Raw genomic sequence first — 24,599 nt, 5'->3', positions numbered from 1 at the left:
AGGAAGAAAGACCTGGTAGATAAAGTTTTGGTTCTGGAGTCCAGGTCGAGACAAAACAATCTGAGGCTGGTCAACCTGCTGGAGGGAGCTGAAGGACAAAATCCATATGAGTTCCTGGAAAAGTGGCTGCCGGAGAACCTCGGTGTTGGAGTGGTGACCGTGGAAAGAGCGCATCGTAATGGACCCCGGATGGACAGCACCGCAATGCCACGCACTTTAATAATGAGATTTCTCAGCTACAAGGATAAACAGCTTATTGCTCTCGCATCAAGGGCTAATACTGACATTCGCTACCAGAATCAGCAAGTCCGGTTCTACCCAGACACCGCGGCGGGTCTGCTTCAGCTTCGGAAGCAATTTGACCAGATACGAACAGAGCTTCGCAAACTGGGAGTGCGCCACGGGGTGGCTCACCCAGCCAAACTGCTGGTGACCCATCAGGACCGAACTCATGTTTTCAAAACAGCGGCGGCTGCACGTGAGTTTCTAAAGAAGCTTCAGAAGAAAACCGACGGGGAGGTAACAAAGGGCTGAACACCCATAAGTTGACAATTTGTGAATTCATTTAGCCTTGTTGTTGCCTGTATCGATCAGTTGTATTGACAGTGGAACAACAGTGGACTATTATGAATACATTTAGTTCTGCTTAGGCATGCCAAGAGTAAGCGTGCACATGCCGGTTTATGTGCATATTAAGCTCAAACCCGTGTCCAAACATGTGGAAGGTTAAATTGTTATATATAGTGAACAGTAGTGGTGGTAAAAACTTTTGTTTTGGTTATTGAGTGGTTAGACTGCTCCTCACTGCGTGTGGGTCGGTCACACGCGATAATGGGCAGTGTACGGAGGGGGAGGGAGACCCTTGGAGGTCGGTTGTGACGTGGGAGTTCAGGTTTAAGGGATATGTTGTAAGTTCTGTTCTGGTGTTTAAGCTTCTCAGATGTTAATGTTCTTATGGGGTAAACTTTGTGGGGGTTTTTCTCTATCTGGTAATTTGGTTAGTCTTACATGTCGAAAGCTTTAAATCTTAAAATGATTACATGGAACTGCAGGGGCCTGCAACGCTTAAAGGTCAAACAAGTCATTAATAGACTGCATGATTTGGATTCCAGAATAGTATTTCTACAGGAGACACATCTTATGGAAGAGGATGAGGGGTGGGTCAGGAGGAGGTGGCGGGGTAGTGTATTCACTTCAGCATTTTCTTCTAGAGTAAGAGGAGTTATGACTCTTGTTCATGAATCTGTCCCATTTCTTGTAAACAGTGTTATCAAAGATAAGAAGGGTAGATATTTGATAGTTCAGGGCTCCTTACTATTGGAAAAAACTGACCTGGTTAATGTCTACGGTCCTAACACAAATGACTCAGGGTTTTTTCAGGATTTGTTTCTCTTACTTTCATCGTTGCAGGGGCGCTTTGTAATTGCAGGGGATTTTAATTGCACCCTTATTCCAGAAATGGATAGATTCACTGGGTCAGATCTGACACACAGTAATTGTAGAACAACTATACAGATGTTTATGAAAGTTCTTAGACTGGTGGACATCTTTAGGGAACTTCATCAACAAACTAGAGCCTATTCATGCTATTCAGCAACATTTCAGACCTATTCCCGAATAGATTATTTTTTAATTTCATCAGAACTATTATCCAAAATTCAAAAATGTATGTATGATAGCATAGTGATCTCAGATCACTATGCTATGTCTGAACTACTGTGATGAGAATCTCACCAACGACCCCCCCCCTCTCCCCCCACCCCGATGGCGCTTTCAGCATAAATGGCTGCAAGATGAGGATTTTGTTAAATATGTTGGGCAACAAATTGATGAGTTCTTTCAGTTGAACACAAATCAAACAACAGCATGCACCAGATGGGATGCCTTTAAATCATTTATTAGAGGTCATATTATTAGCTATACAGGCAAGAAGTCAAAGGAAGCTAAGACTAAAAGGCAGTTCCTAGAAAATAAAATAAAGGACATTCAAGAGAGGGTTTTTCAAACAAATGATACTGAGTTGAAAAAACAACTGCTGATCCTCAGAGCAGAATACGACAAAATGTCGAGAGTTTCAGAGCTGCATCCAGTCTCTTAAGATTGAAACAAAACTTTTACGAACAGGGGGACAAAGCTGGAAAACTTCTAGCTTGGCAGATTACAAAGCTTGAAGGAACAACATCGATCACATCAATTGAAACACAGGATAAAACTTTAATAGATCCAAGAGATATCAATAATGCTTTTAAAGAGTATCATCAGAAACTATACGATACTCAAGGAAATTTAGACTAAGTGGAAATGGATAGGTTTTTGAATGGGCTACATATCCCTGTCATTGCAGATGACTGTAGAGTAGACTTAAATATAGAAATAAATAAAGATTAATTAGGACAGGCCATTGACGGAATGAGATCTGGTGAACAAGCAGGACCTGATGGTATCCCCATCAACCTTTATACACTGCTCAAAAAAAATAAAGGGAACACTTAAACAACACAATATAACTCCAAGTAAATCAAACTTCTGTGAAATCAAACTGTCCACTTAGGAAGCAACACTGATTGACAATCAATTTCCCCTGCTTTTATGCAAATGGAATAGACAACAGATGGAAATCATTGGCAATTAGCAAGACACACTCAATAAAGGAGTGGTTCTGCAGATGGGGACCATCTGCAGACAGTACCTATGCTACCTGTACCTGTCTGCAGATGGTCCCCATCTGCAGACAGTACCTATGCTGTCTGGCTGATGTTTTGGTCAGTTTTGAATGTTGGTGGTGCTTTCACACTCGTGGTAGCATGAGACGGACTCTACAACCCACACAAGTGGCTCAGGTAGTGCAGCTCATCCAGGATGGCACATCAATGCGAGCTGTGGCAAGAAGGTTTGCTGTGTCTGTCAGCGTAGTGTCCAGGAGCTGGAGGCGCTACCAGGAGACAGGCCCAGCAGCAGGACTGCTACCTCTGCCTTTGTGCAAGAAGGAATAGGAGGAGCACTGCCAGAGCCCTGCAAAATGACCTCCAGCAGGCCACAAATGTGCATGTGTCTGTACAAACGGTTAGAAAACGACTCCATGAGGATGGTATGAGGGCCCAACCTCCACAGATGGGGGTTGTGTTCACAGCCCAACACCGTGCAGGACGCTTGGCATTTGCCAGAGAACACCAGGATTGGCAAATTCGCCAATGGCGCCTTGTGCTCTTCTCAGATGAAAGCATGTTCACACTGAGCACATGTGACAGACGTGACAGAGTCTGGAGACGCCGTGGAGAGCGGTCTGCTGCCTGCAACATCCTTCAGCATGACCAGTTTGGCAGTGGGTCAGTAATGGTGTGGGGTGGCATTTCTTTGGAGAGCCGCACAGCCCTCCGTGTGCTCACCAAGGTAGCCTGATTGCCATTAGGTACCAAGATGAGATTCTCAGACCCCTTGTGAGACCATATGCTGGTGCGGTTGGCCTTGGGACTCCTCCTAATGCAGGACAATGCTAGACCTCATGTGACTGGAGTGTGTCAGCAGTTCCTGCAAGATGAAGGCATTGAAGCTATGGACTGGCCCACCCGTTTCCCAGACCTGAATCCAATTGAGCACATCTGGGACATCATGTCTCGCTCCATCTACCAACATCACGTTGCACCACAGACTGTCCAGGAGTTGGCGGATGCTTTTGTCCAGGTCTGGGAGGAGATCCCTCAGGAGACTATCCGCCACCTCATCAGGAGCATGCCCAGGCGTTGTAGGGAGGTCATACAGGCACGTGGAGGCCACACACAATACTGAGCCACATTTTGACTTGTTTTAAGGACATTACATTAAAGTTGGATCAGCCTGTAGTGTGTTTTTTCCACTTTAATTTTGTGTGTGGCTCCAAATCCAGGCCTCCATTGGTTAATACATTTGATTTCCATTGATGATTTTTGTGTGATTTTGTTGTCAGCACATTCAACTTTGTACAGAACAAAGTATTCAATGAGAATATTTCATTCATTCAGATCTAGGATGTGTTATTTGAGTGTTCCCTTTATTTTTTTGAGCAGTGTAAAACATTTAAGAATAAATTGCTCTCTCCCCTTCTAGATATGTTTATGGAGTCATTTAAAAAAGGCACCCTGCCTCCCTCTTTGAATCAGGCTCTAATTATTCTGCTACCAAAGCCGGGTAAGCCCCCAAATAAGTGTGAAAACCTGAGACCCATCAATTTACTCAACTCGGATCTCAAAATCATCTGTAAACTACTGGCAATATGGTTGCAAAGAATTCTACCAGGCATAATAAATAAGGATCAAAATGGGTTTATAGTTGGGAGACAAAGATATCACAATATTCGAAGGGTCCTGAATATTATTTGGTCTAAAAAGAACACTGATGATGCAGCTCTTCTTTCATTGGACGCGGAGAAGTCTTTTGATAGGGTCGAATGGCCCTATCTTTTTAACATATTGGAAAGGTTAATTTGTGGAAGTAACTTTATTAAATGGGTTAAAATATTATATAAAAATCCAACTGCAGAAATGGTTTCAAACAAAATATTTTCAAGGGCAATTCAAATTAGGAAAGGTTGTCGTCAGGGATGTCCTCTCTCTCCCTTACTATTTACACTGGCAATTGAGCCATTGGCATCAGCCATTCGCCTCCATCCACAAATCTCCGGGATAACAATGGGCCCCACAGAACGCAAAATCTCTCTATTCGCTGACGATGTAATTTATTTCTATCAGATCTGAAAAACTCAATTCCAGTGGTGATGGAAGTGATCCAGAAATTTGGGAGAATCTCAGGTTACAAAGTAAATAATAAAAAATCTTCTATTCTGGCATTAAATGTAGATGAAAGGACTAATCCCATCAGAGAAGTTAAGCAATTTAAAGTAGTGGAACATTTTGAATATTTGGGTGTTCAGATTTTCCCAGCACTACAGCAGATGGTCAAATCCAATTACGGACGCCTAATGAAAACAATAGCTGCCTCAATTAGCAACTGGACATCCTTGCCTATATCCATATTGGGAAGAGTTAATGTCCTGAAAATGAGTATACTACCAAAGCTATTATACCTCTTTCAAAGCATCCCCCTGCCGCCTCCTCCTGAATTTTTCACTTGGCTGGAAAAAACTACTTTAGGCTTTCTGTGGAACAATGGAAGGTCTAGGTTACGTCTCTCTTTGCTTTATTTACCATTTGATAGAGGGGGGTTAAAATGCCCCAACTTCAAACTTTACTATTGGGCCACACAACTAAGAACTATCATGTTCTATTTTGCAGAAAAAGATAATCCTCCTTGGTAGAAATGGAGTCCCATTACTTACATTTGGCTCTTCTATTATTCATATACTCTGACACTTTAAAGAAGTTACAGAATCATGCTACAAATCCCATTCTGAAAAGCATGATTAAAATCTGGCAGGATGTTAGAAAATACCTCGCGGAGCCAAACAGCATGTCCCAGTTTAGTCCAATATGGGGTAATCAGTTGTTTGCTCCAGGTAGGGCAGATGGAACATTTAAACTTTGGGCATCGCAACGCTTAAGAAGTATTGGCGACCTTTACTCATCAAATTCTGATGTATTTTTGTCATTCGGAGAGCTACAAACCAAATTCAAGCTAGATAAAAAGCATTATTTTAAATTCCTTCAGCTGAGAAGCTTTGTTAAAGCAAATTACAGTAATCTTAACAAGCCTCCCCTTACATTGCTTGAAAAATTAATGACTGAATGAATCAAGAAAGGGCATAATTTCAGACTTTTACAATGTGTTGATCTCTAACTCGTCAGAGAACTCAAAAAATAAGCTTATAAACTGGAATTTGGACTTATCATCAAATATCAGTGAACAGGATTGGGAAAGGGCTTGCATTAAAACTCACACAATGTCCATAAACAGCCGTCTTAGAATCCTACAATTTAAATTGCTAATGCGTGTTTATGTTACGCCCGTACATTTAAATAAACACAACAACATCCCAGATTTTTGTATAAAGTGTAATTCTAAAGGGACTCTATACACTGCATGTGGGAATGCAGACAAATCAATGCATTTTGGACAGAGGTGAAAGATACAATTGAATAAATTCTCCTAAAGCAAATTTCACTGGATCCTAAATTGTTCCTGTTGGGTTTATACCCTGAGAAGCATAACTTTAGCAAAGTGGAATGTACCTTTATAGATATAAGCTCATTAGCTGCAAAAAAATGTATTGCTTTGGCTTGGAAAAACGTCAGCAGACCTAATGCCACGCAGTGGTTAAAGCAGATGTCATCTAATTTGCCGCTACAAAGAATAACATATATTAGGAAATCTAAACAGCATCTTTTTGAGAGGATTTGGGGGCCTTTCATTAATTTTATTAAGAACTTAGACTTGTCAGAGGGACTGTTTGAGTTTTGATTTGCCGGAACCTGCAGTGTGCCATGCTGTATAGATGTGTACATTTACATGTAACCAGTTTGTAAATTGCTTGAATACCCCTGTTTTTGAGAAGCTGTTTCTTGTTTGTTTGTTAGTTTTTTTGTTTTTTTTTCTTTCTCTACCATGTCTTCTTCTCTCTCTTTCTTTGTTCTCATTTCTTGTTGAGAAAGAATAATTACCATCATGTAATAACCACAAAGAAAACATGTTCAGATGGTTACATGATTGTATTTCCAAAGTGAAAAATTTCAATAAAAATATTCTGGAAAAAAAAAAGAATGGCCAGACTGGTTCGAGCTGATAGAATGGCAACAGTAACTCAAATTATTATTATTCAAATATTTTTATTTGTTTTAAACATATAAGAACAACAATGAAACAAACAAAAGCATACAACAGGAGGAGGGTGGAAGGGCTGTATACTCAGGAGAATTACAGATATATGTTTAATTCTTTGAAGAACTTCTTAGGAATAAAAACTGGTATGGTTTGAAACAGATATAAGAACCTATGCATGATTGTCATCTTGACTGAGTTTATTCTTCCTACAAGAGACAGAGGGAGCTCTGACCACTTCTCCATGTCTAATTTAGCCTTATTCAGTGCCTTAGTGAAATTTTTGTTAAACAAGCAATTGTAGTCAAATGTTACACAGACGCCCAAATAATCAAAACTATTTTTACTGACTGTATAGGGGAAACTATGGAAGGTCATTTGATGCGCTTTCGTTTATTGGGAATATAACACTTTTTGATAGATTCAATCTATCAAAAAGATTGATACCTGCCCAAATTTTTCAATTAGGTTTAGAGCAATAGGTATTGTGGTACTGGGTTTAGACAGAAAAAGGAGGTCATCAGAGTAAAAGGACAATTTGTTTACGTGCCCACCTCTCTGCACACCAGTTAAATTAGCTGAGTTCCTTATCATAATTGCCAGAGGTTCAATGGCGATATCAAACAAAAGGGGGCTAAGGGGACACCCTTGTTGAGTACCATGTGAAAGAGGGAGGAAAGAAGCTAGAAGTGACCTTATTTATTCGTACCGACTCATGTGGTGCCGTGTAAAAAATGGTGATCCAAGAACAGAAAACTGGCCCGAATCCAGAGGTCGCGCAAGACTTATTTTGTTCTCCGTTATTTTGACCAATAGCATTAAAAAATGTATATATAAATAAAAAAAATTGGTCATGTACTATTTTTACCCGACAAATTATAGTCATATTAAGATAAGCTATTTAGCCCCATTTTTTAATATTCACCTTGTTGAACTGTGAACCCAGAACCCATCACACATAAAGCAGTTGAACGCATAACGTTTTTTCCGTAGTGACAAAAACCACTTACTGTGGCCTCAATAACTTATAACGGAAATTAAACAACTCCATTTTATTTATGAGCACTTAACCTGCTGGGGTCTGAATGCACAGCGCCTCACAAATTCCTCCTGGTCGCATCTGCGGAGAAATCTGCACTAGTTCATCAGTCAGTTGGATCTGTCTGCTCAAATCGATCAATTGAACTCGAGCTTTTTACCCTGTATGCGGTCTGGGCCTGCGTAAATTTTTTTTTGGATGGTTTTGGACAAACATTACATCTGCCACGTCCGCATTAGCTGTGCAGCAATTGCGCATGTTATGGTCTAATTAACTTTTGCACCTTTATTTATTTCCTCAAGATAAACTGCCGGCTCCTCTGTTTAGACTATAAATGGATTAGCACAACAATGCATTCTCTTTGGTTTTCTCTGCTCTATATGTATTGGAGACTGGAATTAAACGCGCCATTTCAACCAAAGGTTAGGAATGCGCTTCTGAATCAGATCTGCTCCAAAGTGTCCTGTCCATAACTCTTAGTTCCCATAAAATGGGCACTGAACTAAATGAGAAAAAAAGAAAACTGTTTGGATGATGGATATTTGAATCTCCAGGGGTCCACCACTCTGAATGTTTCAAGAAATGTATTAATACATTGGGCTGAGTTACTAAGCGTGACAACCTTTGGGCTGGAACAATCCAATGTTGGGTTCAAAGTGCAATTCAGGTCCCCAGCTAGTATTAAATTGTGCAACTCAAGATCCGATAAGAGGGAAAAAAGATTGCTAAAAAAATCCACATTATCACAGCTGGGGGCATAAATATTATCAAGGACAACAGGCCTACTAAAAAATGTGCCTTGTGTGATGACATACCTGTCATTTTTTGTCCCTAATCATTTTAGACACTTTATATTAAACGTTTTTATGTATTAAGATAACTGCTCCTCTGCTCTTACTGTTGAAATCAGAGTGAAAATATTGTGTAAAGCCTCCTCTGCTAAGTCTACCCTGATATTTGTTTAGCAAATTGGTTTATTGTAAATAAACAATGCGACTTTGCAATTTATTAAGATGAGAGAGTATTTTGTTGATGGTTTAATCCCCTGACATTCCAGCACACCAAAGTGGTACTGGTTAGTGCCTTATCATTTGCAGAATACATAAACAGAACTAGGCAAAGGAGGCATCCAACACGTAGCCCATAACGGGAGGGGGGGTATAGGGAAGAGAAAAAAAGAAAAAAAACAAGGGGGTGGGGGGGTGATCACACAAAATTAACAAAGCACCAATAATAGAACAGAAAGAAAAAAAAAGAAAAGAAAAAATAGCTTCAAAAGCAGACCGCTATTCTTCCAGTTCTCACAGTGAATCTCGTCACTATCCAAAACGTTGGTTTCCAATTGCAGCTTCCGATTTGGGAAATGGCTAAAGGGTGATTCCACACAATTTTTCACTCCCTTCAGAACCTTTAATCTATTCTAATTAAGAAAAACTACAACACCTAGACTCTTCAAACCTGGATTGGATTATTCTGATCTAAAAGCAGAATATTTAAAAGCAACTTGGTAATTTGTGATACCTCCATGTGATTTGTGAAACTTCAGTAAAGAGCGATTTCAGCCCTTTTTTGTATCTGGATTCAAAAACTACAACACCAAAAATGTTCAAACCTGAACTAGATTATCCTGCTCAAATACCAGAGTATTTAAAACCATGTTTGTGATTTGTGAAACCTTTATCTGATTTGTGAAACTTCAATAAAGAGCGATTTCAGCTCATGTTGCGTTAATAGGTGGCTCAGAAAAACATGTTATCCCTGGTGAAAAATTAGTGTACTAAGCATGTTAAATTTTAACATACTTGAGTATATTTCAAGTATACTTAGAATTAGTATACTTAAAGTGTGACTTTTTTGAAATACTAATTTGGTGCATAGTGTAAGTAGAAGTAGTATTTAGGTAGTACTTAAGCACTACTTAAAGTGTACTAAGTATACTTCAACGTACTTTTTCTGGACGTAGTACTTAGTGCACTTTAAGTGTACAGTGATCCCTCGCTATAACGTGGCTCACCTTTCGCGATCTCGCTGCTTCGCGGATTTTTTTGTGCAGTTTTTTTCACAGTGCATTGAGTTCTGTATCCTGATTGGCTAAACAGTCTCCGAGCTCTTTTTCTACCTGTGTGCCAATAACGTAACGGTATTTAAATATAAGTAATACAGATTGGCCATTCAGAAGATGAAAGCTGAAAACTTTGAATGCCTGTTGGAAAAAACTGTGGCCAGCGGCAGCGCCAAACCTGATTGGAGGCTCGCTCGACGAGATCCATCGCTCTGCCGTAAAATCTCGCGGGGTAGGTTGGAGGAGACGCTTTAATGACATGACTCTGGATCACATTAAGGCTCGATTGATGAACACGCACATCCACTGACCTGAAAACAGGTTTTGTTCTTTGGTTTCAATGACGAGTATTTAATTATGCTATATAATAATTGTAAAAACTAAAGGTAACTATTTCGCGGATTTCACTTAAGGGTTATTTTGAACGCAACCCCCGCGAAAAACGAGGAATCACTGTACTTATTTTTATGTACCAAAAATGTGCTTGATTAGAATAGAGTGTATTATTTTAGTGATTGAATTAGATTTAACACATACTTAGAATGTATTTTAAGTATATTGTAAATACATATTTCATATATTAGTAGTGTGATTATAGTATGCTGCAATTATACTTTTGGTTTATTATAATTGCTAATGAAGTACACGTTTTAGCTACTTAATGTCTTTTATTATTATTCTTTGCCATTTTGTACATTACATGCTTCAGTACTGCAAACACATCAGGTTACCAGAACACAGAAGGATCCATTACAACACACTTTATATTGACAGCACAATTGCATTGTGCTTTCAATATATTACCATTTTGGTAACACTTTATTTAATGGGTTATGCATAATAAGACTGGCATGACACTGTCATAAACATAAAAACTTTCATCCAACTTTTATAGCAACTTCTCATTAAAATTCTCATTATTTCCTGAATGACACTTCATGACACTGTTGATATGTTCCAAACAGGTGTTATGTCATGTTTATGACAGTATCATAAGTCTTATGCACACCCCGTCAAATAAAATGTTACCCACATTTTTTCAAGAGCCAATATACTAAAACAAAATTGTACAAATTATCAATACATTCAAAGTTTACAGACAACATGCTTATGAAAATTAGCACAATAAAACAATAGGTACATTTTGGAGGAAATGTAAAAACTGTTTCATCAAGGACAGCGTATTGTTTTAATACAATGTCACAGTATTCCACTATTACTGCACATAAACTGACATTTCTCCTTCCTAAGAACAGTGAGGATCAACGACAGAAGATTTCCATTCACTGCACCACTGCACTTTACGGAAACCTACAAAACAGAACAATAGAGCAATTAAACAGAGAAAGCATTTGTATTTTAAAGACTACAGCAAAATGGTAACGAAAAAATAAGATTTAAAATTTTAAGACGTTGTGGACACGCCATGTATGTGACATCATCAGAACTGATGATGATTGGGACCGGATGCCTGGGGTGAAAAAACATTTCTGTGTGTCTTCTTTGCCTGTTTATGTTAGAAGTAGAAAAAAAATAGTCAGCAATGTCACAGATTCAGCTGATGTTGGCATCAACTATGGCGCTGTTTTAAGTCTGGACTTAAGGAGACAAACTACCTTAAAAACTTTCCATCCATGATCTGACCACGCTGAACTTGCAGGGTGGTGAGGGGGGGGGCTGGTGGTGCCCATTTCCAGCAGTCATCAGATGAGAGGCGGGGTTCACCCTGGACAGGTCACCAGATCATTACAGGGCCCTGAAATCCAACATTGAATAAAATGAAAGAGAAATGGCAGATTAACACGGGGGAAATTCTGTCCAGTTATTTTTAAACCAAATCATGTTTATTAAGCACTTAGTGTTGGTAACACACCAGTTTTTGCTGTTGAAAATTTAGCTAGCCGTCAGTAAAAAAGAAAAAAAAACTTGCACCATGAAGACAATGTGGAGGTTCATCCTCAGAGTTGGTTGTTGATCTGGTGGAGTCAGTTTCTTCTCAGACAGGAAAGTCTTTAGGTTTTCTAATACCTGATCTCTCTGGCTTCCTCTCTTCATTTTCATTTGCTTAGACTGCAAAAATATGTTGAAGATAAAAACATTGATGAACAAGTTATAAAAACAACCTCACAATATCAAAGTCATATGGAGCTTAATTAAAACCAAGTTTATGAAGAAAAGTATATTAAGTCGCAACAAACGGAGCCTACATGTAGTTAAAACATGAATGAATGTTACAGTAATAAGAAGTCAGAATAACAGATAAAATAATTATTTCTGAAACCAACATAAGTGTGTTTATATCTTTAGTGCACTGTTTATAATTAAACAAAGATAATTAGCTTCTTGAAGCAAACTTACCACGAGCTAGCAACACGTTAGCAGCCTTCGTCCCTTCGGTTTTTTTCATGACCCACATTTCTTTTCCATCCGGTTGTTGTCCAGTTGTGCTGTCGTCTAACTCGGAGTAGGATGTCACAAGCTTGAATTTAATAAAACTACTATTATTAAGACTCCGTCTATTTTTAAGGCAATATTCAGAGTAAAAATGGCGAATTTGAACAGCGTCTGTTATCTTCTCCATAGACATAATATAAGAGTATACGCCTCATGGACCACTCTCACCTATTGTCGCTGATGAGATTTAGGGCGGCCGTCTTGGAGCAGTCCACCACTCCACTCAGCGTTATATGTTTAGCAAACACAATGACGTATCAGTGCATTTAATTGATAACACGCTTTTTTGTTACTGGAAACTATATTCAAACATCTATCAAAGTTATATTTATAAACAATTGTATTTTTTAAGTATGTTTTTAATACATAGTTCTGCATATTTAAATATGCTTAGTGGCTATAACAATAGAATAGGAATGGAATATTTTGATATTGACGTATGATGAGCATATTACAAAGCACACAGCCGTTCATAATTTATTTATTAAATTATTTAGTAATATCAATACATATTTAGATAACTATACAAACAAATAATGATTAATGACAAATAAATAATAATTAATACTGAACAATATGTATTGGATACATGTTGTGTATATATATATATATATATATATATATATATATATATATATATATAGATTAGTGGTTCTTAACCTGGGTTCAATCGAACCCCAGGGGTTCGGTGGCGCCTCTGTTGCGGAGGTAAAGACACACTTGTGTAACGTCGTGGTGACGCCCCTGCTTTGCCATCACTTGCTGCAGAAGATCATGTTACATTGCTTAGCCAATCACTGCTGTGGAGGAGCACTGATTGAAGGAGTTCCACTTTCAGCATGGATTTGAACTTGTGTCTTTAATTACTTCAGCAAAGCTCACCGTTTTTACCAAATTCCGTAGCTTTCCGTGTACTTCTAAATCTGCTCCTTAGTCGCATCTTTTCGGGGTTGATACTGCCTCTAGCGGCATGGGGGTGGTAACACAACTAATATAATTACATTACTAAATAAGAATACTGCAAATTCTTTATTTATTATTAATTTTTCATTCTCTTAAGAATGTAGAGCTAATTAAATAATCCAAACAAGACCTTAAAGTGGTTCCAGTTTCTCTCGATGGCCAACCTGTTGAAACTGTGGTAAATTTTAAATACCTTGTGTCGTTTCTGGACAGTCAGCTCAACTTTTCTGAAAACGGCGACGATATTTTGAAGAACTGTTCTCGACTCTACCTTTTAAGAAGACTTACTTCATCTTACTTCCATCTTACTTGTGAAATGTTGTCTGTGGAGCCCTCACATCAATAGTCCATCGATCCGAACAACAATATCCCTCAGTGCTGAGGCATCTTCTGTTGTTTTGGTTGAGCCTCAGCAGTGTGGGAAATTGTTTTACGGATCGATGGACTATTGATGTGAGGGCTCCACAGACATTTCACGAGTAAGACGGACATATTATTGTGTATATTTTTTGATTGGAATATTACTTTACTGTATTTATGTCCACCGGCAAGATACCAGCTAATATTTACTGTAGTGCTGGTGTAATACCGGGGTTCAGCCATGAAGGCTAACTATGATTCTGTAAATCTAAAAAAAATTAATTATTCTCCAACATTGACTTAGATTATCTGACACAAGAGCCTACATTAGAAATGAAACAATGTAACATATATTATAAAATTTATATTATGTGTTATAACATTGACCAGAAAAGTTTACACAGGTGGTAAAGACTATTATATGTAATTTACACTCTATCAAAAGTAAGATACATCCCAAATCTTCTGTTTTTGTTTTGAAAGTTTTATAAAGACACAATGTGAGGAAGAAGTGGGAAATATCTTTAAAGAGACGGATTCACTGCAGCACAGATGAATCTCGCATCGGATTTTGGACTCAATTTCAGCTGCTGAATCACTCTGAAGCTAGAAATCCTTGGATGAAAAACGTATACATATATCTATATATATGCATGTATATACATACATATAAACATGTATCCAATATATAATATTCAGTATTGATCATTATTAATCATTATTTGTGTTTGTATAGTTATATAAATATGTATTGATATTACTAAATAATTTATTAACTAAATTATTAACGGCTGTGTGTTTTGTAATATGCTCATCATACGTCAATATCAGAATATTCCATTCCTATTCTATTGTTATAGCCACTAAGCATATTCAAATATGCTGAACTATGTATTAAAAACATACTTAAAAAATACAATTATTTATAAATGTAGCTTTGATAGATGTTTTAATATGGTTTCCAGTAACAAAAAAGCGTGTTATGATCGATTAAATGCGCTGATACGTCACTGTGCCTCCTAAACACATAACGCTGAGTGGAGTGGTGGACCGCTCCAAGATGGCCGCCCTAAATCTCATCAGCGACAATAGGCGAAAGCGGTTCATGAGGCGTCTACTCTTATGTCCATGAGTATGTCTATGATCTTCTCTGGCTCCTGGCTTCTTTTTTTCTTATGACGCTTTTAAAAAAAACAACTGAAAGTGTGCAATACCACCACCATCTGGTCTGGTGTGTGAACTGAAGCTGATGCCATTCACTAAGATCTTGCATCATATCTGAAAATGGATTCGGTAAAGACAGCTTCTGTGTTTTAGTTAAAAGACTGAAAACAGCAGCTCATATTCGGAGAGATGTAAAACTGAAAATACCTGCTACATTTAGTGTTAAGGACAAATATTGTTTTAGTTGTAGAACCTCTGTCAATGTTTGATATGTTGAGGCATGAATACATTATTTGTTAACATTAAAACAAGTTCCACTATTAGAATTTTTGTTTTATTCTTTGCCATTTTAACAAAAATAATAAAATATTAAGGCACCTAAAAAGGCATACTTTATTAGCCTAAAGTACACACTGAGATGCAATTAAAAACATACTTAAATAATTTAAAGTAAGCGTTAAGTGAATTTTTAAAAATTCTATTTTGAGCATATATTTTAAACTACACACAAAATATCTTTAAAATACATTTTAAACATATTTAAAATATATTTTAAACATGCACTTGAGCAAGTGTATATTTGCACTTGGGCAAATATATATTTTGTTCACTTAAAGTATACTTTTATTTAATATATTTCTTAAAAGTGTATTTTGATACAATTATATTTAAGTAAGTTTAAAGTTATAATGTCAAAATAGGAACAAGAATACTTTTAGCATACTTTGTATATATTTATAGGTATTACACTCAATACTTAGTAGACTTAAAATACATTTACACAAATGTAAGTATATTTGAAATATACTAAAGTACTTTTTTCACAAGGGATGACCTGTTAATGGATTAAGCAGTTGTAAAGGCTGAACAAAGTGTGGGAAACAGAGAGCACAGATAAGAGAAGTGCGGGAGCCTCTACTGTATCAAATCAAGATAGGAATAACAAAGTTGGTCACTGAGGTAAAAATGAAAGAAATACTTTCCAGTCAAGGGGGCATGGCTGACTCTGGCAATGTCCCCAAATACCTACCCGTGTTGCCAGGCGCATTTTTATCTATGAACAAAGTGCTATGATACCTGCTGCCAGTGAGACACAGCACTGCTCCTTTTCCCCAGTGATGGGACTGATGCGGTATGGGACATCCTGCACTTTTGTTGAAATGGGAGGCAGAGGTGGAAAACGTCCAACTCCACACATCTGAACTGAGCCGAGAGCCAGGTGACGGACAAACGTGGAACCTCGCTGAATGAAGCTGTTTAAATATAACATGTTCACTTAAAGTATCACTTTGTAGCTTAAGAATCTGTCATTTATCAATAGGCCTATCCAAAGAAACTTTAAAACACTATATAATAGGGATCCTCAAAATCAGGCCTTGAGGGCTGCTGTCCTGCAACTTTTAAACGTGTTCCTGGTTCGACACGCTTCAACCAAATGGCTGAATTACATCCTCAGTGCAGTCAAGTTCTTCAGAGTCTCAATAATGACCTCATTATTCGGGTGTGTTGAAGTAGAGACTTATCTAAAACATGTAGGACACTGGCCCTCAAAGACTGGATTCAAGGATTTCTGCAAAATAGAACACAAATAGATTTTACCTCGACATGAGTTTGAACGTGGCATCCAGAGCTGTGGTGTAGGTTGACACCAAGATGGCGTCAAAGTAACAAGGGATGAGGTATCGAGGGAAGTGCCTCAGGTAGTCAAACATGGCACCCAACCACTGGCCCACCTACAGAAACAATGATGCAAAGGGTAATCTGCTACAGAGGTCTTTAGGTGCTTATACTTTATTAATAACGTTTAGTAAAGCTACATACTATTACATCTCAACAAATTTGAAAATTGTGTAAAAGTGCAGTATCTATTGACAGTCATCTCAGAAAGTGAAACGGTAATTTTATAATTAAAAAAAATAATAATAAAAACATTACACAAAGAACCAAATATTTCAAGTTTTTAGTTTTTGTGATTTTAATAACTCTGCAGTGTTTGAGAAAATTAGAGTGTCACAATAGACCAGGGGTGGGCAACTCCAGGCCTCGAGGGCCGGTCTCCTGCAACTCTGAGATGAGTCTCTACTTCAACACATCTGAGTCAAATAATGGGGTCATTAGCATGACTCTGGAGAACTTGACTGCATTTAGGAGGTGATTCAGCTATCTGATTCAAGTGTGTTAGACTAGGGAGACATCTAAGATGCAGGACACCGGCCCTCGAGGACCAGGATTGCCCACCCCTGCATTAGACCAATCAAAAGTAGATGTTTAAAACACAAACATCAGGAAAAGTTTGAACATTTCTTTGCACTCAATACTTGGTTGTGCCTCCCTTTACAAGAATTACTGCATCAATGCACTGTGGCATAGAGACAATCAGCCTGTGACACTGCGTACTATGTGACTATGGGAGCTCAGATTGCTTTGATAGCTGGTTTCAGGTCATCTACCTGGTTGAGTCTGAAGTCTCCAATTTACCTCTTGACAACAATTTAATTCAGTTTATTTATAAAGTGCCAATTCACAACAGATGTCTCAAGGCATTTACAAAAAAATTATTTAAATTCAATCACAAATACATTCCAATCAATTCTAGTTATCAAACAGTAAGCCAAATTAATTTTTGAGAGCAGTTAAAAAAGTTCCTTTCCAAGGAAAGAAACTTTCCTTAGGAGTGAGTTACTTTCAACATTCACTCCTGCTGCACGAACACAGTGACAATCACTTGCATTGTGTCACTGACTTTACGACAATCTTAAAAGTAGAAAGGGTGTCTGCCTCATAGACTAAAACTGGGAACTGGTTCCATAAAAGAGGAGACTGATAACAAAAGTTAAGACTGTACCTACGGTTCTATGAATCCCGGATGACCACCAGTGGCGGTGCTTAAAGCACTGGTTGAAAATCTTATACCAACATGGTCACGTGTGACCCCCGGTGACACCGGTAAGTCTACATAGTCACGTGACAATGACATCTCAGTCCCTTAATCTTCTCGCGAAACACAATGATTCCGAGGGACCGAACGCTCTGGCGGTCATCCGGGATTCATAGAGCCGTAGTTACAGTCGTAACTTTCGTTCCATTTCATCCCTACTGACCGCCAGAGGCGGTGCTTAAAGCACTGGATGACGATTACCAACAGAGTCCTGAGGAATCACACCCAGAAAAGAAACAATCCCAAAACATGCCCACCTCACTGGGATGACGATGCATGCTGGGAGAGGATCCCCTCCAGTGGGTGAAAGGCGGCCAGGTTTACACTGTAAAACCTAGCAAAAGTATTTGGGGATGACCAGGAGGCTGCTGCACAGATAGCCTCCAGAGTGACCCCAGTCATAGCGGCCCATGACGCACTAATGCTCCAATGCTCCAGGGGGTCGACAGGCAATATAGTGCCCTTGGGCAGCAAGGCGTCTATCTCGTGGCTCAGAGCCTGAGCCTTTACGATGACTCGACCAGGAGTCATCCTGACTCGACCTGGTTGACTCGACCAGGAACAGGAGGGCGGCGGCGGAACTTTAGCGTGTAACCCCGAGTTAGTGTAGACACCACCCATGGCCCGGGAACGAGAGCGGTCCAGCAACTGAGCTGGACTGGGATATATAGACGGGGCTGGATAAGTGCATGAAAAAGATGCAGAGGCACTCCCAGCAGGGCGCTGCAATCGCGTGCGATGAAGGCCGGCCAGCTGCTGCTTGGTATGAGAAGCCTGGGCCGACCGCTCCAAGGCTGCAAGCGCAGCAGAGCCAAACAACTCCCCAGGGACCACTGGAAGACTCATTAGGGTCCTTCTACAGGCTTCAGTAAGAGGAGACTGTGCCAGCCAGACCTGGCATCGTGCCTGGACAAGGGTAGACAGGACACGACCAATTTCCCTTGACAAAAGAGCAAACGCATGAAGAGATGTGTCCATCAAACCTTGAGTAGGCGCATCAACCGCCAAGCCCTCCAGAGAGGCTCAGAGACCCAGTAATAAATGCGACAATGAGTTACCGAGTCGCCCCAATCGAGCCCCCGAGTCATAAACTCTACAGAGCAGATCATCAGTCACACGACACTGAGGATGAGGACACCTAGCATTAGCTCTCAGAACCTCATCTGGAGCCCCAATAAGGGATGCTATGGCAGGTTCGACAGAAGGCATATGACCCAAGCCAAACTTGGGCGCATCCTGCAGATTGGATTAGGTCCGGCCCCCTGAACAATGCCAGAGAGCATTCAGATATTTTATAATTTACCGTATTTTTCGTACTATAAGCCGTTTATATGTGGATTTTTCTTCAACCACCAGGGGACTCTTTAGCAGGAAGTGAATCATTGGAAGTCTTAGTTACTTGCGCGCCAACATTGAGCCCACAAGCAGCAAAATGAGTAAGAAACAGATCAGATGTCTTTGGAAAGTTTCTTTGCAAAGGGGAAAAGGCCCAGAGAAAAGACAGGAGAATGGATTTATCCCGGACCCGTAGGTGAGTCCCACATTGCAAGCCCGCTCTGCGTAACATGCGGCGACCGGCTGCTCATGAGGCAATGAAGCTTCAAGCTTCTTTGCCTCGTAGACACCAAGCAGGCTGTGGATATAAGCAACATTTTGGGTGTCATTGTCTCTCGTCACTCCCAGATGGGACCGTCTCATTGCAGAGAAACAAGCTCAGGGCTCCCGTTAGTCATTATCGTGAGTTAAAATTTTCACGAAAGTAAAATGTTCGTTTTTGTGGCGCCTCTGTTATTTTGAAGGGATATATAAACGTTACCATAGCGACCAGAGTCCGAGAGCGTTTGGACAGTGGTCAAGAGGAGATGAGTAGAGCTTGTGAGGCTTAAGTCTGGTTTAGATGGCAAGATTAAAGTACAACAGGTTGGATTGGTTCGTGTGACCAAGGCAGGAGCAACATGAACCGATTCCAGTCACAAACATCCCGATTCCAGGGACTAATTCAGTAAAACCCCCAACATAGCAGGAATTTAGAATAACCAAACACGGATGACGATGTAAAAGCAATAGTGATAGTTTGTGGACTCATTTTAAGAGATAAAAGAAACAAAAAGAAAAGGCAGTAGATAAAAGACGACGGGAGCAGCCACTCTATTTGCTGCACTATGATTTGGAGGTGAATATGTTTTTTCATATTTAACATGTTTAACTGAATAAACATAATAATGACCTTTTAGATTTAATAATAAACATTTCCACATATCATCTCCGATATTCACCGGACTTTCAGTTGCGCAATATGTCAGCTGTTTGGGATTTCCCTCTGTTCTTACGTCACTGCGCTTTTTGATTGGCTACATTCAACAGGTCGTATTCTCGTTCCAAGTCAGGGAAAACCCCACAGGCTGCGATAAAAGGGCCAAGACAACCCAAATAGGGCATATTCAGTATTTAGTGGGAACACCAACATGTTCACTGTTCATCCGTCCTCCCCGCCTCCCCAGGTCACAGCAAAATTTCTAAGTCTTGACTGGTCCATGGTAATAAAAAGGTTGGGGACCACTGATTTAGCACATGCTAGTAGCAGACACGAAGGATTAGCACTTTTGCTGTTAAAGTTACCCATTCGGAAACTACCGTAATCAGTTCTGTTAAACCTAAACTAATAAATGTGATATTCAATTGACCTGTTATGACTCAAATTTTGAGTGTCCGCCCCCCTCTGCTGCTGCTGCATCTTGTGAAAAACCTGGAGCGGCAGAGATATCTGCGGCTTATATGTGTATGTTTACTGGTTTAAAAAAAAAAAAAAAAAAGCTTTGGGGTTGTAGTTTATATTCCAGTGCGACTCATAGTTAGGAAAATATGGACTATAATTCTTTCTGGATTTTTTCTGTGAAGAACCCAGAGAGGGTTATTTGGTTATTATTTACTTCATTAATAGTGCTATTATTTATTTCCTGACTTGTTCTGTGAAGATCCCAGAGCACTAAGAAGAGATGTGCCAAGGTGAACCTGTTGATCCATTCCATCTGTAAATTTGAGAAACTCTGGTCCAGAAGACATTTCTTCATAGGTATCTTGTGAATGCAGTGAATGAGTGGAGGAGCAGAGAGGGAGGGGAGGAAGGCGGAGGGGAACCAGTTGCTCCGTCTCCAGTCGATGTTTTATCAGCTTGTTTTGGAATAGTTTCCTCCTGATACACGGAGGGTTCCATCCTAGTCAGACATCCTGGAGCCTGTTCTTCTGAATCAATGATCACATTGTTGTCCTTGTTGATAAAATGAAAAAGGTTTGCAGTGAGTAGCTTTATCACACGTTTATTAAAATTGCATCAGCCTCTTCCAAAGAAGGGAAAGTGCTGCCAATAGATCCAGAAGTTATTGATGAAGGTCACTGAGCTGGCAGAGCAGGTTTTAATCAGCCATTTGTTTGTCATATCCAACCTGGAGTGTTTGTCGTCTCCCCATTGAGGTAATGGAACTGGACCACTGAGAAATAACCTCGTTTTTAATTTTCCCATAGTGTTCAAAAGAATATTAAAGTCCTTTTTCAGAATCTCAGATTTTTGCTTTGGCTTCAACATGCACAACTAAAGTCTCAATATTTGGTTGATCAGTGGTTAGAGAGAGCACTTTGCGAGTTAAATCAGATACAGTGTCACCAGGAAAAGAAATTGCAAACGTGACTGATTCCATTTACTGCCTCATCTCCAACAATAAGCACTTTTGGCAAACCTTTTTTTTTTCCTGGTGGTCGCTTTGTCATTTGGAGCTTTGGGGGGTGGATGTGTTGGTCTTGCCTCATTGTTGATGTTTGAAGGCGAGGTTTCCCTTAGAGGTTCAGGCTGAAGAGCAGAAAATCTGATTTTTAGTGGGATTCCCACAGAGTCAGAATGTTTTGAGGCTTGGCCTTTGTCCTTTGGAGCGGGGTCGGTGGAGCCATTTTGGTTCCAGCTGCTTGTTTATTTTTCTTTGGCGGAGCAGGTGTTGAAGTTGAAGGTGAGTTTCGGCTCAGAGCCGGCCACGCTGATTCGTCCAGGTGAGGTGTTCTCCCTGTTAGTCATCTCATGGGATCTGCAGTGTGAGACATTTGTTTCGACTAGGCACCCCCTAGCGTTACAGGGTGAGCTGCTTGGTGCGGGGCGTACGACTTCTCCATTGATTTGAGGAAGAGTCGTTTCATTTCTACAGGTAGCGTTGATCTCAAAGTTCACCTTCAGCCATTGAATCGTCATTTCTATAGACTGAAGTTGTTGTATAATACTGCTAATGTCCCTAGGGGCGAACAGAGGCATTTTGCCCTGGTTCAACTTGGAAGTGAAGAAAAGTAAGGTAAAAATAAAAGTACGAAAATCCCCCAGTCCTTAGGTTTGAAGTAATCCAGATATGATGTCGATAATGGAGAAATGCACTAACAGTTCAATCTGCAAGACAACTCTGCCGTAGGGCCGAACGGAAATGGCGTAAAGCTAACTGCATGTTTATTGTGACATCTACAAGGAAAGACTACGTAACTATCACACAACACTAAAACATGCAAGACAGGCTTTCTTTGCAGATGTCATAAACAAAAACATTAACAATGCTTGAGCTTTATTTGCTCACAAATCCTCTGATGACATTACCACCTGAACTTCAATCTAATGCCGCTTGCAACAAGTTTTCCAGTTTCTTTTCAGAGAAAATTCAAAAGATCAGAGGATTAATCTGCACATCTACTCCAAAGCCAGTACCAATGTTGTGCCCAAACGAAACAAATGCAGGAACAACGACCCAATTTCAACTACTAAATTATAAAACCAATTAAGCTCCAGTTCCTGCTGTCTGGATGTTCTACCCACACATTTCTTTAAGAAAGTCCTGTCTGTCGTTGCTAATGATCTGATCCAAACAGTGAACTCATCGCTCTCTTCAGGTGTTTTCCCCCAGGCTTTGAAAACAGCAGTTATCAAACCACTGATAAAAAAAGAACAATCTAGACAAATCACAACTGCAGAATTACAGGCCAATCTCCAACCTCCCATTCATCAGCAAAATTATTGAAAAAGCAGTTTTTAAACAATTAAATAGCTTCCTGACAATAACCAACCGCTTTGACTCCTTCCAGTCTGGTTTTCTTGCTCACCACAGCACAGAGAGTACCTTTGTAAAAGAGTTCAATAATATCCATATAAATACGGACTGTGGGATAACCACAGTGCTGGTTCTGTTGGACCTCAATGCAGCTTTCGACACTGTTGACCATGACATTTTACTGAATTGACTGGAGAGTTGGGTCGGACTCTCCGGTCCAGTGCTCCACTTGTTTGAATCTTACATAAAAAACAGGGATTTCTTTGTTTCAATCGGAAACTTCTCATCAGAGAGGTCAAAGGTTACATGTGGGGTACCCCAAGGTTCAATCCTAGGACCCCTTCTTTTCAATATTTATATGCTCCCACTGGTTCAGGTTATAACAGGAAATAAGATCAGCTACCACAATAATGCGGATGACACACAGCTCTACATCACGATGTCACCAGGTGAACCCATGCTTACAACAGATCAATGTGTGGATGTGCCAAAACTTTCTCCAGCTGAACAGAAACAAAACTGAAGTTATTATCTTTGGACCTAAAGAGGAGCGAACTAGAATCAATGCACAGCTTCAGTTATTACAACTAAAAACCAGCGATCAGGCCCGAAACCTGGGAGTAGTAATGGACTCTGACCTGAACCTTCAGAACCACATTAAGACAGTCACAAAGTCGGCCTTCTATCACCTGAAGAACATCTCCAGGATTAGAGGGCTTATGTCTCAGCACGATCCAGAGAAACTCATCCATGCGTTTATCTTTAGCCGCATTGATTATTGCAACAGCGTCTTCACAGGTCTTACTAACAAATCAATCAAACAGCTGCAGCTGATCCAGAACGCTGCTGCTCGTGTTCTCACTAAAACCAGGAAGATAGAGCACATAACACCAGTTTTAAAGTCCCTACACTGGCTCCCTGTAGCTCAAAGAATATACTTCAAAATACTGTTAGTTTATAAATCACTGAATGGTTTAGCACCACAATATCTTAAAGATCTGTTATTGCTGTACCAACCGTCTAGACCAGTGTTTTTCAACCATTTTTGAGTCAAGGTACGCTGTTTTAATTGAAAAAATCCCGAGGCACATCCAACTAAAATAAAGATACTCTGTAGGGTATATAGTCTAATATATAGTCTATATATAGTCATTCTTATCAAAGTCTCTTGAATAGGAATCAAATAAACACAAAAATGTATTTTTATCACATTTTACATTTCTTATTTCAAATTGCACTTAAGACGTTCACTTCAAAAATACACCTGAACAGCCACAGCAATGTGGTGTTAAATTTAAAGAAGTTGTAGAAAACTTCAGTGTTTTACAAACTAATCCACAAGCATCTTATAGCCGGAATACAGAAAATAATTCTTATTCTGAAAGAAGCAATAATATTTGGGAAACATTTCACTTCATATTCACTGTTACAATATGAAGAGTTGCATGTACAAAATGTCAATATCTGTATATTTTACCCACCTGGTGTGAAACCTGTGCATGTTTGGATGAAAACAGCTGATTTCCTGGCAGAAATGGAAGAAAGACAAAGCTCTTCCTCCACAGCTCTCAGTCTCACTGTTTTTAGTTTTTATAGTAGCCAGGCTTCAGAAGCTCACTTCACACAGATATGTTGTGGTAAATGGACTCATGTTCTTTCCAACTACTGCTGAGGTTCACTGTCTTTTCCATCACTGTCGTCAGTCTATCTAGATTCAGTACTCTCACTGCTACCTGTAACATTCGTGCATCACTAATTCTCGTTTTAATGTAAAATGCTCTGTACCTACTGCCATCTAGT

At 39.6% G+C, this 24,599-nt stretch overlaps 1 protein-coding gene and 1 long non-coding RNA gene across 13 annotated transcripts in view; both read right to left on the bottom strand.

Moving 5' to 3' along the window:
- Window positions 1-24,599, bottom strand: part of agla (amylo-alpha-1, 6-glucosidase, 4-alpha-glucanotransferase a) — a 159,911-nt gene that overhangs the window by 25,712 nt on the left and 109,600 nt on the right. For all 10 annotated transcript variants that reach the window (XR_535914.2, XR_014084137.1, XR_014084136.1 and 7 more), the window contains 2 exons: window positions 16,389-16,522; window positions 15,867-16,042 (listed from right to left, as the gene is read on the bottom strand). Coding sequence is in view for 7 of the 10 variants with exons in the window: in XM_081597816.1 (XP_081453942.1) it covers window positions 15,867-16,042; window positions 16,389-16,522 (310 nt within the window). In the remaining 3 variants the exon portion in view is untranslated. The remainder of the gene's footprint in view (window positions 1-15,866; window positions 16,043-16,388; window positions 16,523-24,599) is intronic.
- LOC145547883 (uncharacterized) lies at window positions 10,497-12,495 on the bottom strand. Of its 3 annotated transcripts, none has more exons than XR_014084142.1 (3): window positions 11,722-12,495; window positions 11,465-11,604; window positions 10,497-11,355 (listed from the first exon to the last, which is right to left on the bottom strand). It is a non-coding gene; the product is annotated as an uncharacterized LOC145547883 (long non-coding RNA). The 3 variants fall into 3 exon arrangements; XR_014084141.1 differs by having other exon boundaries at window positions 11,465-11,918; window positions 12,207-12,495; XR_014084140.1 differs by having other exon boundaries at window positions 11,465-12,495.

The sequence above is a fragment of the Poecilia reticulata genome, chromosome 17 (assembly GCF_904066995.2).
Source record: "Poecilia reticulata chromosome 17, P_reticulata-male-v2, whole genome shotgun sequence".
NCBI lineage: Eukaryota > Metazoa > Chordata > Actinopteri > Cyprinodontiformes > Poeciliidae > Poecilia > Poecilia reticulata.
Note: the sequence above shows the minus strand (reverse complement) of the source record. Positions and strands in the feature narration are given on the sequence as shown.